The sequence below is a fragment of the Gopherus evgoodei genome, chromosome 1 (assembly GCF_007399415.2).
Source record: "Gopherus evgoodei ecotype Sinaloan lineage chromosome 1, rGopEvg1_v1.p, whole genome shotgun sequence".
NCBI lineage: Eukaryota > Metazoa > Chordata > Testudines > Testudinidae > Gopherus > Gopherus evgoodei.
In genome coordinates this window covers 118,199,612-118,217,878 of record NC_044322.1, presented here as the reverse complement: position 1 = coordinate 118,217,878, position 18,267 = coordinate 118,199,612, and the positions used below count along the sequence as shown (strand labels likewise).

The 18,267-nt window shown below is 40.6% G+C and overlaps 1 protein-coding gene across 1 annotated transcript in view; it reads right to left on the bottom strand.

Annotated features, from left to right (window-relative positions):
* Nucleotides 1-2,878: 2,878 nt before the first annotated feature.
* Nucleotides 2,879-18,267, bottom strand: part of LONRF2 (LON peptidase N-terminal domain and ring finger 2) — a 38,005-nt gene continuing 22,616 nt past the window's right edge. Inside the window, exons 6-12 of the mRNA XM_030570347.1 lie at nt 15,099-15,198; nt 14,607-14,721; nt 12,571-12,692; nt 11,507-11,665; nt 8,941-9,103; nt 7,368-7,517; nt 2,879-7,001 (exon numbers count right to left, since the gene is read on the bottom strand). Coding sequence (XP_030426207.1) covers nt 6,843-7,001; nt 7,368-7,517; nt 8,941-9,103; nt 11,507-11,665; nt 12,571-12,692; nt 14,607-14,721; nt 15,099-15,198 — 968 coding nt within the window. The 3' untranslated portion in view covers nt 2,879-6,842. The remainder of the gene's footprint in view (nt 7,002-7,367; nt 7,518-8,940; nt 9,104-11,506; nt 11,666-12,570; nt 12,693-14,606; nt 14,722-15,098; nt 15,199-18,267) is intronic.

The following is an 18,267-nucleotide window of genomic DNA, read 5'->3' as shown; positions in this document are numbered from 1 at the left end:
CAAGAGTCAGTATGAGCAGACATTTTTGTAAGGTACATCTACTGACTATTTCAAACCAAAGAATAGATGTAGGTGGCTGCAGTGTCTCAACTATGAATGTTTAGAATCAATAAACCAGTTCCATATTTGAGGGGAGAAAGCGAATTTGAAAATGTAATTATAAACCAGTCAGGTTAGGTTTAAAAATCAGCGATCCAAGCTCCCTGTGCTGGAATTTCTGAAACAGAAGGTAACCCTGCTCCATTGCCTCCCACTTTTTATTTTATGTATTCATCTCTAACTCCCCCTTTTCTTCTGGTCTCATGTTCTTTACTATCCTCCCACCCCATCAGCACTGCCTCTTCCCATTCACAAATCTGTTACTTTCTTCTCCGCAGCTGGCTACATGTCCGAACCTTGTCCTTTCCCAGATGCCACAACTCTTGCCTAATGTAGATGAGGCACTTTCCACTGCCACGTCATGGCACCCCTGAGGTACTTCAGGAGCTTGTCCCAGAGTGAGTAATTGGGTCAGAGACCTATGGTTTGGGGTTATTAAGAAAATGAAAACTAGTCCAAAATGACCATTTTAAAGGAGGCCAAACTCATGGCTAAAATAGCCACTTGGTCAACTGGACAGCAATTGTCTCTGTTCAGAAGCACTATTTAGTGTACAGTAATGCTAGAATTTTTTTTGAGACCTCTGCCATTCCTGGTGGATAGTGTGCTGTGGTCAAGCTGTTGCCAGTCATTCTTATACCATGCTACCAAGAAAAATGGAAGGCTGCTCCCTGAGATATCCGGGCCTAAAATAAACTGATTTCTTTCTTGGCCAGGTTTGTCAGTGGAGAAGTGGGTAGCTGAACTGTCATTTCCCCCCCAACCCTGCTAGAAGTTTAGGAAATAACCTAGAGTTGGAAGCCCAGCAAAATGGCTAAGGAGTGAAAGGCATCAGATAGCTGACACAGGTTAGACTGCCCCAAGTGCAGGCTAAGTAGAAAGAGTTGGACCTATATAAAGAAGGTGGTGGAAACTTTTGAGGATCTGATACTTTCACTGTGGTATCTGATAGCATGGGAGTTAGTGCGGCTTGACTGCAGATACAGCAGCTGCTGAGAGCAAGAGAAGAGGGGATTTTGGATGAGGTGCGATGCCTCAGTAATGGCATTGACTGGCCAAGAAAGGAACTACATTACACTCGTATGCTGACAAGATGCAGTTGAGAAAAGAAAAACAAACAAACAAACAAACAAAAGGATGCTCAAGACACTAGGAAGGTTTCAGAGAACCTGGGATGGGAAAAAAAAAAAGAGGAATAGTAGATAGTCTTTAAGGTGCCACTGGACTAACATTTATTTCGGCATAAGCTTTTGTGGGTAAAACACCCACTTCTTCAGAGGCATGGAGTGAAAATTACAGAGACAGGCATAAATATATATTGGCGCATGTAAGGTAACTCCCTTCTCTTCATGTGCCAATATATATTTATACCTGTCTCTGTAATTCACTCCATGCCTCTGAAGAAGTGGGGTTTTTACCCACGAATTACCCAAATAAACCTGGTTAGTCTTTAAGGTGCCACCGGACTCTTTATTGTTTCTGTGGCTACGGATTAACATGGCTACCTCTCTGATACTTAGTGGATAGTCCTGCATCTTAGAAAGCTTTTGGTTTAGCCGCTCTTTAGAAAGGAGACAGCTTCACAGTGGTCACAGCTAAGGCTGTGAGTCTGTCATGGAGGTCACGGATTCAGTGACTTTCTGGGACCTTTGTGATTTCTTCAGCGGCCGATGCAGCTGACTTGGGGGCCGCCTGAGCAGCTCGGGCAGCTCCTGGGCCAATTGCTGCTGGAGCAGGCTGGGGCCACCGTGCTCCCACCCCAGCAGGAGTGTGGGAGGGGGCTCTGGGCTGAGACAGGGGGTTGGGGTGTGGGAGGGGGGTGAGGGCTCCTGGCAGCACTTACCTTGGTTGGGGGCTCCATGGAAGTGACAATATGTCCCTCCGCTCCTAGGAGCGGATAGCTCTGCATGCTGAGGCACGACCGGATAGCTCTGCATGCTGCCTCCCCCTGCAGGCGCCACTCCCGCATTGCCCATGGTTCCCGGCCAATGGGAGCTGTGGAGGTGGAACTTGGAATGGGGGCAGCATGCCTCCACCTAAGAGCAGAAGGACATGTTGCTGCTTCCAGGAAGCCTGCCAGCGCCCGTCCTCAACAGAAGCGGGAGTCCCCCGCCCCCCTACCACCCACAGCACCCCTGCGCTGGCCCCGACCACTGAACTTTTAGTTAGGGGTATATACTAAAAGTCATGCACAGGTCACAGGCTGTGAATTTTTGTTTACTGTCCGTGACTTTTACTAAAAATAACCATGACTAAAACATAGCTTTAGTCATAGCTACTGAAGAGCGAGAGACTCCTACTGCTTTAAAGCAGATCTCATGAGGGATCAACTGGGAAGAGACATGCTTAAGTCCCAGAAAAGACTGCAAAGAGGAAGAGAAAAAAGGAAACCCACGAGTACCTTTTGATACAGGAAGTGTAATACATTCTCCCACCATCCTCTTTCACTTGTGATCTATAATCACCAGGACTTCTTACAAAGAGCTTCAGTCTTGCAATAGTAGTTTGACGACCCCAATTAAATAAAAATTCCATCCCCTACTCCACATCATGTTAAAGAAACATTCTTGGGAAAACACGCATGTGTTGTCTGAGTGGTCTGCCCCAAGACAGATTGACAGAAAATTAAGGTGTTTAAAATTACAAGAAGTGCTAACGGAAACTGATTACAAAGGGCCTAGAGCCCTAAATCCAAACAGCAACAGATTCACACATGCACACTTTCAAGTAACCATAACATTTCAGATAGGATGGGTTTTTGTTAAAAAACAGACACTGCTAAATGTGATCTGTTTATTCAAAATGTCACATAAATTAAATACATTTCCCAGGAACATTGCAAATATACATTAAATGAACATAGCAATTTTAAAAAAAAGTTTGGCTTTGCTTATGCAACAAGTACCAAATATGGTTAGAATATGGACTTGTCCTGAATTTACTAAAATACAAAATGGCAGTTTAATTTATATTTACACATATGTACATACAGTTTCATAACTAGCTTTAAAACAGTAAAAAAATTGTTTCAAGTTTATCTACATTACGCATACTTGTTTTAATCTGGTCACAAGCTGCAGATGAGATTTTGTTATTGATACAATCATTTCACAACTGCAAATTTAAGGCGCTACCAAATACCAATTCCACCAGTGTGAAAGGTAATATGAACCATGTACAGCTTTTTGAACAGCTTTATATTTCAGTTTCAAAATGGACTGGAGTATGAGAAAGGGAAGCAGTGAGAAACTGAACCGATCATCAGCATGTCAGAAATCCAAAGCGATTGATTAAATGAAACAGACTGGACATGTTAAAATGCAGCAGATAACAAAGGCCTTGATGGCAAACAACTTACATGCTTCTTGAAAGGTGAAGCTACAAAATATTTTTTTGAAGTCTTACAGGTGACTCACAAGGGAAAAAAAAGTTAGATTTGGACATTTTTGTTTCTTTATGATGTATAAAGGATCTCTCCAAAGTGGAGACTCTTCTACCACATTGCCCAAGCTAGGAAATAAGTACGAAAAAAGTAGTGTGTTGAAGGGCAGCCGAAACACATGTCTTTTCCAGCTGCTTAGCTCATGGTTTCAATACTGTACCATGGAGAAGAGAATTAAGTAAAGATGCAAGATAGCTGCAATATGGACATTTTGCCTCTAATCCAGAGAAGAGGCAACTGGCTCCTCCATCTATTTGCTGCTGCACAAATCACAACAGGAGAACTTGACAGGAATAAAGCACACACTAGAGACTCTGTGTGTGTCCATGAATAGGGTTTCTCTTTAGCTTTGCTATATGATCCAGTATTTGATGTTTTGGAAGAAACAGTGAGTTTGGGTTGTTAGTATCTGTATGCAGATGTTAAACTGACTTTCATATTATTTATCCAAAATGTTAGTCACTTAAGTGTTTAAAAAGAAATATTAATTATTTGTATTAACATAACACTCAGGAGCCCGAGCCATGGACCCGGACCCCATTGTGCTAGAAATAGTTTAAAACTCGCCAAAAATTCTGTTGCTCAGCTTTCACTCAAGTGAAGACATTTCATTAGTTATCCTGGCATCCTTAGACTGTAATGTAATTTAATGCAAAAAAGCTAATTAAACAAAAAAAAGACAGACAGACAATCTTGAGTCTTCTATATTGCTGTTCTATGATGTATTAAAAAGTAACACTTGGTTTTGTAGTGTCACTTTTAAAAGTACTTAAAAGGACAGACATCTTAAATCACTGGCTTCTGCCAAGAGAAATTCACATTGCCTTCAGTAATTAGAATTCAGGAGACAGCAACTAACATTTCAATTCTAAAAGGATGCGCATCTGTGTAAGGTTACGCTCACATGTAACACTGTGTAGGTGCAAGGCCTAGGATTGTATGATTCTGTCAATATCCCTTTGCAGCCAAAACAGTAAAACTCAATGCATGAACAGACAAGGAGAGAGACATGGACAAGACGGACAAAGACAGAGCAAGGACAATGACGACAAGAGTGGCATACAGAACAAAAAACAATGTGAAAAGTTCACAAAGAGAATTCATTTTCCCAACTGAAAATTAGTTGGGTTGCCAAACTCTAAAGGTGAACTACCTAAAGTGCTAGTAGTCTAAAATGGGTTAACTGGAAAAACACTGGGATGAAGTATGAGAGTTACTAATGCATGGATGGAGGGGGAAGTGCCCCAAAAGACTTCAAGCTGTTTCGTTTGCAGCTTTGGGGCTCGGATGCCTTCTCAACTCTCTCAGAATCTCATACAGCTCTTACTTTTAGTACTCTTATGACAGTAGCAGAACTTGCAGCAAGGCTATTGTGGAGATTACAACATCATTGGTTGTAAGTTATGCACTTCACAATTCAAAGGATAAATTACAAATCACTATTTAACTAGAAAAGGTGTGATCAAGGTAGAGGCAATTACAGTACATTCAGAGCAGGTTACAGAAACCACTTCTGGTAATGGTTTGCACAAAGAAAAAAGTTAACTAGATCACTGGTTTTCAACCTGTGGTATGTGGACCCCTGCAGATCCACAGACTGTGTCTAAGACTTCCAAAGGGGTCCACACCTCCATTTGAAGTTTAGTAGGTGACCTCAAATGAAAAAAGTTTGAAAACCACTGCACTAGATACTTTAGTTTCCCAGACCACAAAGGTTGTAATTACAGTATCCAAGAAAGCAGGCAATACATGTTAATGTATTTGTTTATGCAGTTTTCTTCCAGAACTCATGTGCAAATTTTTAATATATATCTTAATGGACCAAAAAAATCAAAACCAAAACAAAAAAGAGTCAAAGCAAACTAAAAACTAGGCACTTTAAACATGTAGATAAGACACCATTTTATCATACCAGAGTGTTGCACATGAACAAGTGTCTCTAAAAGCATCTTGCTATACTTTGAGCACAGAAATTCTGGCTAACTTCTCATGTTGGTAAAATTACTTCTACTTATAGGAAGCTACACAATTAAATTAGTAACACTGTTCATTATTTCAGTCACTCTTTAGAAAATTAAGAATTTTGACTAACCAGCAACATATTCAATAACAATCGAAGAAAGATATTAACAAAACCAATATATTAAAAAACCAAGACAAACAAATGAAGATGACACCTGACTTAAGCTTGCATTGAGACTTGCCTTTTGTTAGTGTTCAGTTTGGACCTCCTTTTATGATGTCACAGACCAAGGTTCTAACCACGTGCAGCACTTGTGATATAAAACACAACACTAACTTTTAAACTCAAAGTTCTAACAAATACTCGTTCTAATGTAACATTAGCTTGGCACATCATTTGAAGGTGGGAAGGGAAATGGAATCTTCCCCAATGCTTATCCTAGCCAAGTTTACTTTAAGAACACGTCAGCTGAGTACTACAGCATGCTTTCCCAGAATTTGGAGTGAAATAGCTATTTTCACAACAGCCTTTGACTAGTTTCATGTTTTAGGGAATTTGTTTTGTTTGTGTTTAGTGATAACAGACCAGCTGGGATTACTTTGATTTTCTAAAAATAAATGCACGCCTTTGACATTTGATATACTCATTCCACTACAACATGCAAATCACAACACAAGGAATTACTTAAGGCTATCAAATCGCTGTTCAATAGCTACTACTCTTTCCAACACACAGCTGTGACCATGTAAATACTATGCTCCTGGACAACCTCCAAAACCTTAATCTTGAAAACTGTTTTATAGACCAATATTTCTTGAACGAGTAGATCAAAGTGCAGAGAGAATCTACCAACTCATTAAGAGAACATCCTGTCAGTTATGCACTTTATCCACAGGAAAGTTCCGTTTCCCTTCTGCTGACCGTCTCAGGAAAATTGTAATAAATCCATCTTCGGTCTGTGATCCATAGAAGGGAAAATAATTCTCTGTAAGTATAAATCCAAACTGCACATAGGCCATTTGTGGTGTTCTAGTACTTTAAATTCAGTCTCTCACAGGCTAGAAACATCAACTCTTGATTAGGAATAGTACTTCAAAAGTAGTTATCCACAACTATCAACTACATTGTAATTGTAGCACAACTTCATAGGGGCTCAGATTTCACTAGGACGACAGGCACAGAGTGCTTATTAATTACAGAGTAGAGTGCAAAGTTTGGTGAACATCCAGAATAGCGAATGTCAGACAGAACCAGGAAGTATTGTTCATCTCTGCATGATGGTTTTAAAAAACATATCTACCAATATACAGTCAGTGCCTGTTCACAGGTAAGTCCATGTCATCTGGGTCTCTTGCGTGTTACAAATATTAATACACGTCTGATGGCAATAAGACGATCTTTAAGGGAAGTCATAGCAAGTATAGCCAGCTGAGCCCTGTTTTCTAATGGCAACACTGCCAATAGCCACCAGTACCAGGCTGGGCCACTGGGGTTACTCTGCAAGAGAAATAAAAAAAGATTCCTGTTTACGGATTACAGGTTAGTGTTAGCAATCTTTCCTCTCGTTTTTCCTCTATTTTAGTAGATACAACTAATGCCCATCTATATATTAGGGGTTTCTTGAGCTCTACACCAACTTCAAATGTTTCCTCTTTGTGCAATGAAGTAGCAATGACATCTTCAGAAGCCAAAACCACAGGGAGTAGTTGGCAAAGTTTTTCCAATCTTGATTCTAGTGAACTAGAACTGGGTAATCATTAATAAGTTGAAGATGTGTGAGACACAACAGTCCCTTCTCTATCAGATATTTGACTAGGAGCCCCATAAATCTAGGGTGGTAGTTCATGTTTAGGAAATATTTACCTGTGGCTCTGATTCTTTTCCTGGCATTGATCCAAAATGATTGAGAATTTGTGCTTTCATGTTGTCTTTAAGGGAAGTAAACCAGGCAACAGCTTGATCATAAACCGAATCATGAAGATGGACGAGTTCTTCATACTCTGCTCCCTCCACCTTACCAAGAAAAAGAGGAGACAAAGATCAGATTCATTTCATATTCTGTACAATTTAAATGCCTCAGAGGGAGCCAATTTAAACCCAGTTATGCTTAACAGCAACAACTACTCCTTACTAAGGGATGGTTATGCCACTCAACGTGGATCTCTCCAGCTAGCAAAGTGGTGCATAAGTCTCATGCATCCCAAACTCATGCCAGTTTTTTTTTGATCTCTCCTGCAGAAGTTTTAGGTCCTTTCAGCAACCAAGTCATAAGTATTGCTGTTGGAGTCTTCAGTTGATTAGGAATTCCTCTGATTGAGAACAAGGAGCCCCCCTCCTAGGGCTTCTGCATTAAGGGGATTCTACTAAGTAGTAGTGCTGTTTTCAAATATAGTAGAAGTGGTACTCAGGTCAAGGGAGTAGTGGAAGGATGGCAGGGAGAAACAAAACATGTAAGTGAGACTGCCTTCCCAGTACCAGGGATGGTATTAACAAGGTTTCTGCCAACTTGCAAAAACATTTGATCTGACTATACACTTCACCTTCACTCAGTGGGGACCCTGAGCGGTAACATGGGATATTAGACTCTTTAACCTTGAAGAGAGACATTTTATCTCCATTCTCTCTTTTTCTGTGTGTTTGTTGGCAATTGAACCACACAGCACAAACTGGGAGAACCCTCCTAGAAATTAACAGGCTTGCCGTTAGCTGTGAAAGTCTGCTTGGGAACCATGTGACCTGACTGGACTTTGCTAATGCCATCCACTGGCCTGAACTCTCCAATGAGCGCACTGTGAAGGGTATCACTGGCACTCAATTGAGAAATCCAGTATAACACTAGACCATTATGCAAGCCATTCTGATTTTGGCTAATACATTCCAACACATGATTTTGCTAAATTTTAGGAAAAAAAAGTTATTGTAACTGGCAAATTTCCTTAGATGCCATGCATACACAAGCATTTGAGTAACAAAATGTATTAGTACCACGTTCTCTTCTTTAAAATATGAGTTCTAACTTCTTAAAAAAAAACAAAGGTCAGAGGTCAGAGATCATCTGTGGGAGCTAGAAACAGATACTGTGTATCAATGTGAAATATGGAATCCTAAGCACTTAAATAGACATACATGTCTTTAGAAGGGTCTTGAACCAGTATCATTTTTAACTGACACTTTAGAACCTGATTGATACTTGAAAAGATACAACGTAAGGTTTGAAAGCTACCCTGAGATTTATGATGACATAAATACCACTGGAAGAGATGATTAAATTACAGAAAGCCAGTGACAGTCAGAAAGGCAAAATAATGTATTCCATGGTATCAGAAATGAAAAACATATGCCTCATGACCATGTAAATAAGGAACTTCAACTTGAGATGTGACAGAGACAGAATGTTTAAGTGAACCCAAGGAAACATGAATGCACATGAGATCACCTTTTTATCTTCAAGATATTCAATGTTCGCAGTGTTATACCCATCTCGTTGACCGTGGTTCAAGACCTTAAACCGACGAACACCAACCGTATCAACAACTGAACGCCCATCAGGAAAAAACTTTACATCCCTGATCTCTAGCATGCAGCCATAATCAGCAAACCTGAAATGTTAAAAGAGCACAGAAAATTTGGGAGTCACACTGACAGGTGCATATAAGTTCAGACATTTATAAACATACTGGATCCGATTCACCACTGTGTTACTTTCGTTTTTCCACCAATGTAACTCCATGATTTTCCAACACAATGATGCTTTTGGTATGAAAGTCTCTCTCATACACACCCCCACACCCCCACACACACCTCTCATGATTAAAGCAACAGCTTTTTAAAATTAGAATTATTTGTGGAGAAGGAGGGAGGGGCAGGTTTCATGCTGTGAGTTCCTGAATGCTGGGGGCAAATCATGCAGGGTTTTGCAACTATTTTATAAAGAGATTGCTCTATTTCACTACTGAGGAAGGCACAGTAGTGCCTAGAGAAGATGCTGAAGGTGTGCAAGTGAAGTGAATGTCTTATTGCTTCAACACACTTTTACTCCACTTGGGCCTCTGATAAATTTTCCTATTGCTGCTACTACTGGTTCAGCTCCAATAGTGAAGACAATGATGGGACATTTTAGCAAAAACAATCTGGGCACAAGACATTGAAAGTTAATTAACACTCCACTGTAAGCAAGTTCTGATACTCCCAATCTTCTTAGAGTGCAAGTTATCAGCCACCATGTAGATAATAAATGATGCACTCCAAAGGGATTACTACTCCTCTCCCTCGCTCCTTATTTCTGGTTGGGTGGGGAGGAGGAAGAGAAGGAAAAGAAGTTGCCACCAGTACTTACAGAGGAAAGCGGGGAGAGAACAGGGGAGAGGAAACCTTAGTTGCTGATATTACTACAGCTGGTCTCTGCTGGGTGAGATATACCAACCAGAGACTCCCCACCCACCAGCTGCCAGTGCCACCTGCAACTGGAAGAGCAACCAGGAAGAGGTATTGTGTCAGGAATGTCCTCTACTGTTCTAGAGAAACTCCATGTAACTGGGTTACACACTACACCCGTTAAGAATAAGGCAACTGGAGCTAAAATCATGCATTAAAATTCAGGCTAATTACTGCTGAGTCATGATGGCAGGTGGGTCCAGTAGCTCCAGTGTGAATACGTTATTTGTAGTACCTAGGGACACTGACCAAGATTGAGACCATGTTGTGCCAGGCACTGTACAAGTCAGGAGGTAAGTGCTTCAGAGCAGGGATTGTCTCTCTTCTAACAGCAAGGTGATGGGAGTGTCTGTGCCAGAAAGAATTAAGCCAGAGGTGGTCTTATAGAGAAATCCTAAGAACAGCCACACTTGAGAAGCAGCGTAAGTTGAGGTTTACACTGTGTTATTTCCATGTTACCAATAAAGCCAAGCCCCCGGAAGGGGGAGGATTTTGGAAACTAACTGTTTTGCATGCTCCAAGGACAGAGCAGAGAATCCAGCTATTCTCCAGTTCCTCCCTCTTTCAAAGGGATCAGCAATTCACTGTAAGAGTCCACGATACATGCTCACAGCTACACCATGCCATCAGAGGAAACAGAACATCCATGACCTCTTTAGGTTTCTTTGATTCCTACAAATGCAAAGCTCATATCTAGCGTCCTCATCCACCAAGCATGTAATTCTCATTCAAAGAGCTTAATTTTCCACTTCAAACACTTACTGTATGGTCCACCTTTATTAACCCAAGATATTCATAAAAGTCCAATCTGGACCCAAAGCTTAGGAGACAGGAAGATGTTTTAGGGTACATCTACACAGGGATACAACATTGATGGCACGGCTGTGGCTGGTCTATGTCAGCTGACTCAGGTTCATGGGCTAAAATTTACTATGTAGACTTCAGGCTGGGGCTGGAGGCTGAGCTCTGGGACCCCATCCTCTGAACATCTACAGAGCAATTTTTCAGCCCCAGAGCCCACACTCCACCACCTCAGTCAGCTGACCCAGGCCAGCCATGGGCTTTTTATCCCTGCATAGGCAAGAGCAACCCTCACCTTGATTTAGTTAACAGTCTTTACTGGGAACCAAACTGTAGATCAGAAATTGCCATAATGGGCTCTCTGTGGTACTACTGACCCCAAACTAGTCATACCTAACGTAATAGGAAATAGATGCCATGTGCATGCCAGTCTTTTGACATGTTACTATTTTCTAGTTAAATATAACAACTATTCTCAAGCATATCCTCGATGAAACACTTTCCAGGAATATGTAAAGGCAGTTGGATGGATAGCTAGAGCATAAGTCAACTTTCTAGGTCTAACACTGAGATACTAGAAACCTCAGTAGAAAGGAGATGTTTATAGATTATATAAACACCTGGCAACAAAACACTCAGTAACATTTGCATCTGCTAGCATGAGACCTAAAAAGAATCCAACTCATTGTGGAAGACCAACAGTGCTATGGTTCTCCACTGATTTCCAAAAGTCTTACGACAGGGATGTTCTCAGCAAGATTCCTTACCCTTTTAGTTCATCAGCTAAGCACATGCCGAATTGTTTGGTACCAGTTTCCATACATCTTCTTATCATTAGCCGATACCGAGGTTCAAAGACATGAAGTGGGCAAGGGATGGTAGGGAAGGCCATGGTACACACAAAGATGGGAACATCTTCATTCAAACTGCAAAAATACAAATACGAGGTCAGTTTCCTCCCATATACTGTATTTATTCAGCACAAAATCTCATAGTTGATGTTTGATTTGAGTGGTTTCTCAGACTCTTCCCTCATAGAATAAGCTCTAGGCCAACAAAAATGTGTTGCTTTCACAGGCACCAGAGAACCAAGGGCTCTCCCAGCTATTAATGTACTCTAGTACCAATACCTCCATTCTTTGGTTCTAATAGAGAATGCTTGGAAAATGCAATGACATTCTCAAGCATGTGCACGGAACAAAGCATCTAATTTGCACATCACTGAGTCTTTTACAGCTTTTATCTGTAATTTTCAAAAAGATACATTACTGTATACTACATATACTTTAAACATGGTGGGAAAGCAATCCTTATATTCCAAAGTGACGTGGAGTGTTTGTAGAAATTCAGTGGAAATGGGGACTCACGGACAGAGTTAACTTTCAGCCTCTAGTTTTGTAATATACATTCATATTAACTTTCATTTTTCTGTGATTTTTTTATTCAGCTATATGGCAAGTACAAGTAATCATGGATAAAACAACAAATACAATCTACTTATAAGCATGTGCTTCTCCTACTCTTAATCCCCCACTTCCTACTTTCAGGGAAGAGGTTTTAATTAGTTTTAAATTAGGTGGGTTTTAGTCATAGAAATAAATCACTATACTTATTGTCAAATAAACTTAATATTTTTCATTGATGTTGTGCACCTCTCATATCCAAGCCTAGTTTTTCTTGATGACTATCTACTACAAACATGCCAGCATGGGAACAGATTAAGTGAATCTTTGAAACCTACTTTCATAAATAAATTAAAAGGTTTCTTCAGTAATCTAGATCAAAATAAAATTTTACAACAACATTTAGATACAACAGAAAAACAACTTACTTTGATAACTCCTTCATTTCTTCTTCATAAACTTTCTTTCTTTCTGACAATTCTTCCGGCAAGTAACGAACTATTAGTTCTTCTGTAAGGATAGTCTTTTTATACGTTCTGCTTGCCAAAAACTATTGAGAAGAGAGTTAAAGTTTAAGTACTTATATTTAATCAGTTTTGTCTAGCCCCCATTCCAAGAGCAAGATAGCTCAAGATGGTTCGCTAACAGTGACAAAACAATGACTGGAGCAAAGAATACTGTGGCACCTTATAGACTAACAGATGTTTTGGAGTATGAGCTTTCGTGGGTGAATACCCACTTCGTCGGATGCATCCCACGAAAGCTCATGCTCCAAAACGTCCGTTAGTCTATAAAGTGCCACAGGATTCTTTGCTGCTTTTACAGATCCAGACTAACATGGCTACCCCTCTGATACAAAACAATGACTGCAGCCGTAGTTCTAATCTTCCTTCCTTTCTCACCCTTTCAAAAATGTAACATTATCTCTGGGATACAAGAGTGCACACACTATCCACCTCAGTGCCCATGAACTTCCAGAAGGGCGCATTTGTCATAGGTTCTACAACATAATAATAATAATAGGTACTCTTCAGACCGTTGAGAATAACTAACTTGCAATTCACTGGCAGTTCCAAAGAGTTGAAAACAATTAAGTTGGACTCGAAAATTCCAAGATATTTCAGGTTTGGTTCACCATATCAAAGAGTTGGGAAAAACTTGTATCAGGCCATCTAAAGAAAAAACATTTTGGATAGTGATGGTCCCTTACTTAACTAGCTGTTAAAGCACTGACCCAGGATGTGAAAAACCCAGGTTCCAATCCCCACTCTAGAACAGGGACTTGAACCCGGGTCTCCGCCACTCCCAGGTAAGTGCCCCAACCACCAGGGTTAGAGAGTATTCTCAGTCTCTTCTGTTGACGCTATTGCACGCTGTGTAAAGTGTTAAAGTATTCACTGGACCAGAGAGAGTGAGCGAATGACAATGACTATCGCCCGGTGGTTAAGGCACTCTCCTGGGAGGGTAGGCACCACTCAGGTTCCAGTCCCTGCTCCAATGAATATTTAAGCATGTATGCAAAGTGTAACAGCTTCAGTAGGAGAGAAGGAGGGAGGGTGCTTTAACAGGGCTAAAGGGTGTAAGTGGTTCACTGCCACTTGTAGTTTGGTGAATCTAACAAACAAAAACAAAATGTTTAGGTTTCAGAAGTGTTGAAACAAAGCTGGTTTGACATATCTGAATTTCTTCGGATCCTTAACTCTCTGCCTCCACCATTTTGACTGAAACAACTAGCTAAAGCAGACAGTTTGTGAAATGTTTTGGTCCATGCAAATCAGCATTTTTCTGCTAAAAAATATTTTCTGTTCCCCCCACCGTCACCACAAAAGCTCCAAAACACTTTTGCCCACCTCTAGTCCTCTTTACATAAAGGACATAATCCCTTTTGACTCTAAAGCTGCCAAGTTATTGCCACCTGAGGAGTCTAAATATTTGGGAATCACATTTCCCGCATCTGAGCATACATTCTCTACACCAGAATGGCTAGAAGCGTACTTTGTTCACCAACCCAGTATTGGTAGAGATATTGCAATGACAGTACGGCCTCTTCAGCATTTTCAGAGTCTTTGTTAGAGACCACAAAAACAACAAAAGCTTATGCCCAAATAATCTGTTAGTCTTTAAAGTGTCACTGGACTCCTTGTTGTTTTTGTGGATGCAGACTAACATGGCTACCTCTCCGATATTTGTTAGAGTCAGACAAAAACTAAACACACCTCATTTCAACGTGCGAAAGTAATGCGAACAATTATGGTCAGTACTTCCCTTCCCTCCAACCTGCTCCAGATTAATACATCTTAATAAATACTAGTGTTCGTATTCAGACTACATCTGGGCAGAGCACAACAAGAATATTATGTTGGCCCTATATTGTTCAGCTGTATGTATGCATGCAAAGAAATTTTGCACAATATGCCAATATCTTAAGAGCTTCTAAACAAATCCCTCACAAATACAAACTTACTTCAGAGAGTTTTTCTTTGCAGAGTGGGCAATATGGGTTATGATCAAGGCAACGCTCGAGGCATTTGAGACAAAACGTATGCCCACAGGGAGTGGTAACAGGCTCGTAGAATAACCTGAGCAAGATAGTTGGGACAAAATAAAATTGGTTCTTTATAATTTCCATCCAACACACAAACAATACAGATAGTAATGAGTCACTAAGCCTATCATTTTTAAAGCCATTTCCCCCCTGCACGTCAATCTTATATGACATTTTTATCTAGTCTCTAGCCTATGATGTAAAGGGATTTCATTTTTAAAATAAATCCATTATGCTGACATGTTGCAAAAATAATTTCAGCCACTCCACTGAAGTTAACATTTATTACATTTTTGCAAAGATGAAACAAACCTTTAGTTCATGTTAGAATAGCTTCCAGTACAACCCTTCCCTCAAAACCAAATAAATTTGGTTTAAAGTTTAGGAAGACTCAGCTCTATGCAGTCATACCTCATACAGAGGGAACACTCGAAGTCTGATGCATCCACAAGGACTGCTGGTATCTCACGTAATGCAGAGGTGGCAGAGTTTTCAAGTACAGTATCTCCATCTAAGGGAGAAGAACAGCTCTATGTCAGACATTCAGGTAAAGCAGGCACTATGTACATACGTATATTATAGAATCAGAGTAGTGACCCCAGGCTAGTTTTCTACTATGAACCCAGTTTTTGTATCGGTTCTCTATGAACAGAAACTCCCCAGCAAAAAAATTACTTTCCACCAGAAATATTACACATGACCTCCTGCCAGAGGGGAACTTTTCTGAGAGAGTACTGTTGGAGAGCCAAAGTTTAAGACAATCCAACTCTGAAGTGTTTGTCAATAGATTTTAATTTTTCAAGAGTTTTTCCATGTTTGTTTGAAACACCTCCCCCCCAAAAAACAAAGCTTAATTTAAGAACTCCACATTTGTTTTTTTAACACTCCCTTCTCCCTCTGAAGTCAGGACTATTGCATTTAAGTATTTTTTGGGAAGGGCGGAGATAAATTTGCTAACACATTTGAATCTGATAACTTTCCTGTTGCAGTAATGTTTCGCTTTCTCAAGGGCAGGCACTGTTTATAAAAGAGTGAAGAGCATTAACCAACTTCTAGCACAGGCTGCTTTGTTGGCAAGTTCTGTATAGCTGAATTCCTGATTTTCAAGAATTTTAAACTTAAAGCACAACCCAGAGCATTAAGCTCTGTGACTAAACCAAGCCGGCTGAGCATTTAAGGGCTGAAGCCAGAACAGTTGGACTAAGAGACCTTAGTAAATTCACAGGCTCAGCCTAAGTCCCCCAAATCTGCAGACTCCTAAATTCTTGGGTCTTGAGAAACTTACAAATGCCTCAAAACTGCGTGGACAAGCCTTGTCTCCCTGTAGACAAGATTTCTACAAGTTTGGACCTAGAAGCTCTGTAGCAGTATAAGCTCCAGAATGGTTACTCTGGCGCTTACAAGGTCTGACCCTGCAATAAAATCTCTGCAGGCAGATTCCTTCATCTGTGCACAGGTCACTGCAGGATCAACATCTTTGTCCAATAATTTTTACACTGTAGTTCAAAAAGCTTAAGCAGCAGAAAGTCTATAAATACTAAGCAAAAGTTCCAATACCATTGGCAACTCTGCCTCCTAACCCTCTGGTGGAGGAGTCTAATGATGTCACATGAAAAATTAAGTTTTCCCCCCTTGCAAACAAGTTACAACACTGATTTGTTATAGGACAACTTGTAAACAACCCTCTGGCCTGTATCAACTACAGCGGAGAGGTGGAGGGCATTGGGGTTTTGTGGCTGATAGATTAGCCGTTTTCATGGAAAATTGTTATCTTTAAACCTATACCTTGAGCATGGGATCCCTGAACAACAGCAGGACCCTAAATGGGCTATTCAGCAGACAGTAACATGGCATCACATCTTGTGTAAACCGTAAATTGACAGACTGTGAAATGGCTCTAAATCCCTTACTGTGAAGGTAAGGGAAGGTTAGATTTCCCACCCCAGTGATTGGGTGGGCTTGCAGTTCACAGGCCACCCTGTAGGAGTTTTCCTATTACAACAGAGTGGGGATCATTTTTATTACCTGGAAGAAATGTGTTTTGTGTGGAGAGGTGGAAAACAGACAGCGGCACTCTGTGTAAATTTCAAGGCAGATGTCAGATTTCTAACCTTCAACATTTGGTGAAACAATGAATGGCAATACAGTGGAGATTAAAAAAAAAATCCATTAACCAATTATTTCACTATACAGCACATTACTGCCTTCTAGCATTCTTTTATATTGCTAACCCCTTTAGAGATCTTTGTTTAAAAAGTCTAAAATATCTATGTAAGCAGATATGAAATAGCAGAATGGATGGGGCTACTGCTCTTTTAAATGGATTCTTTGTTTCTGGGGAAAATAGGTATTAACATGCGACACAAATTAGCTCCCCCTCATTAGGCTTACTGTGCATCTTTTTCGTGTAAAGAAAGACACTGAAGTTTAGCTATACCTCAGAGGCCTAATAACTACAGCACTTGTCACCAGCAGTACAATAGATAGTGGATGAAGCATCAGAAAGGCAACATCTGGAGAAGTGTGTATTCCTGAGATGAACCAAGACTGCTCTGGAACAATATATTGATGTTTAGACAAGGGTTTCAACTCTGCTCATCACAACAAACAAGAATGACTAGCCCTCTGTAGCCGTGTAGCCCTCTGACCACACATGCCTACTTGTCACCTACCAACCCACACTAGAACCTATATGGGGTATCAAACAATTGCAACCCATAGCCAATGGGAACCACATCCTGAAAGAAATTTTTCCTGATCTCCCTCTTCTAGCCTTGAAACAATTCTCCCAACTCACCACCAGAAGCAAGCTCCCCAGTATGATCTTGAGTGAACACACAAAAAACAACAAAAGAAAAAAAAACCAAAACCACCATCTCACCTCTGGGTGAACGCTTTTCACAAAGCAATCACTCTATATCTAACCTATCAGCACTCATCTTCAAAGGAAACCTGCACAACACCCTCCAAAGATGAACCTGGGAGCTTAAATTCATAGCTCTGCTAGGAACTAAACATTATGGTCTTAATAAAGAGACAGGCTTTCTAGTTTATTACAACAATTTGTAACCCACTATCTCCCCATTTTTGTACTATTACTGCAGAGGTGTTAATGGGCCACTTCACATTTGTATAGTCCCTTAGAATGTGTCTTAGCTACTTGTACTAAGGTCTGGTCTACACCGAGGGTATGTCTACACTTAAAATGCAACAGCAACACAGCTGCACTACTTCATTGTAGACCAGGGGTTCTCAAACTGGGGGTCAGGACCCTTTAGAGGGTCACAAAGTTATTACATGGGGAGGTCACAAGCTGTCACCCTCCATCCCAAACCCTGCTTTGCCTCCAGCATTTATAATAGTGTTAAATATATAAACAAGCGTTCTTAATGTATAAGGGGGGGGGTCGCACTCAGAGCTTGCTGTGTGAAAGGTGTCACCAGTACAAAAGTCACCAGTACAAAAGTCTGAGAATCACCAGTACAAAAGTGGTGTAGACACTACCTATACCCGTGGGAAGGCTTCTTCTGTCCGCATAGGTAATCGACCGCCCTGAGAGGCAGTAGCTAGCTAGGTTGAT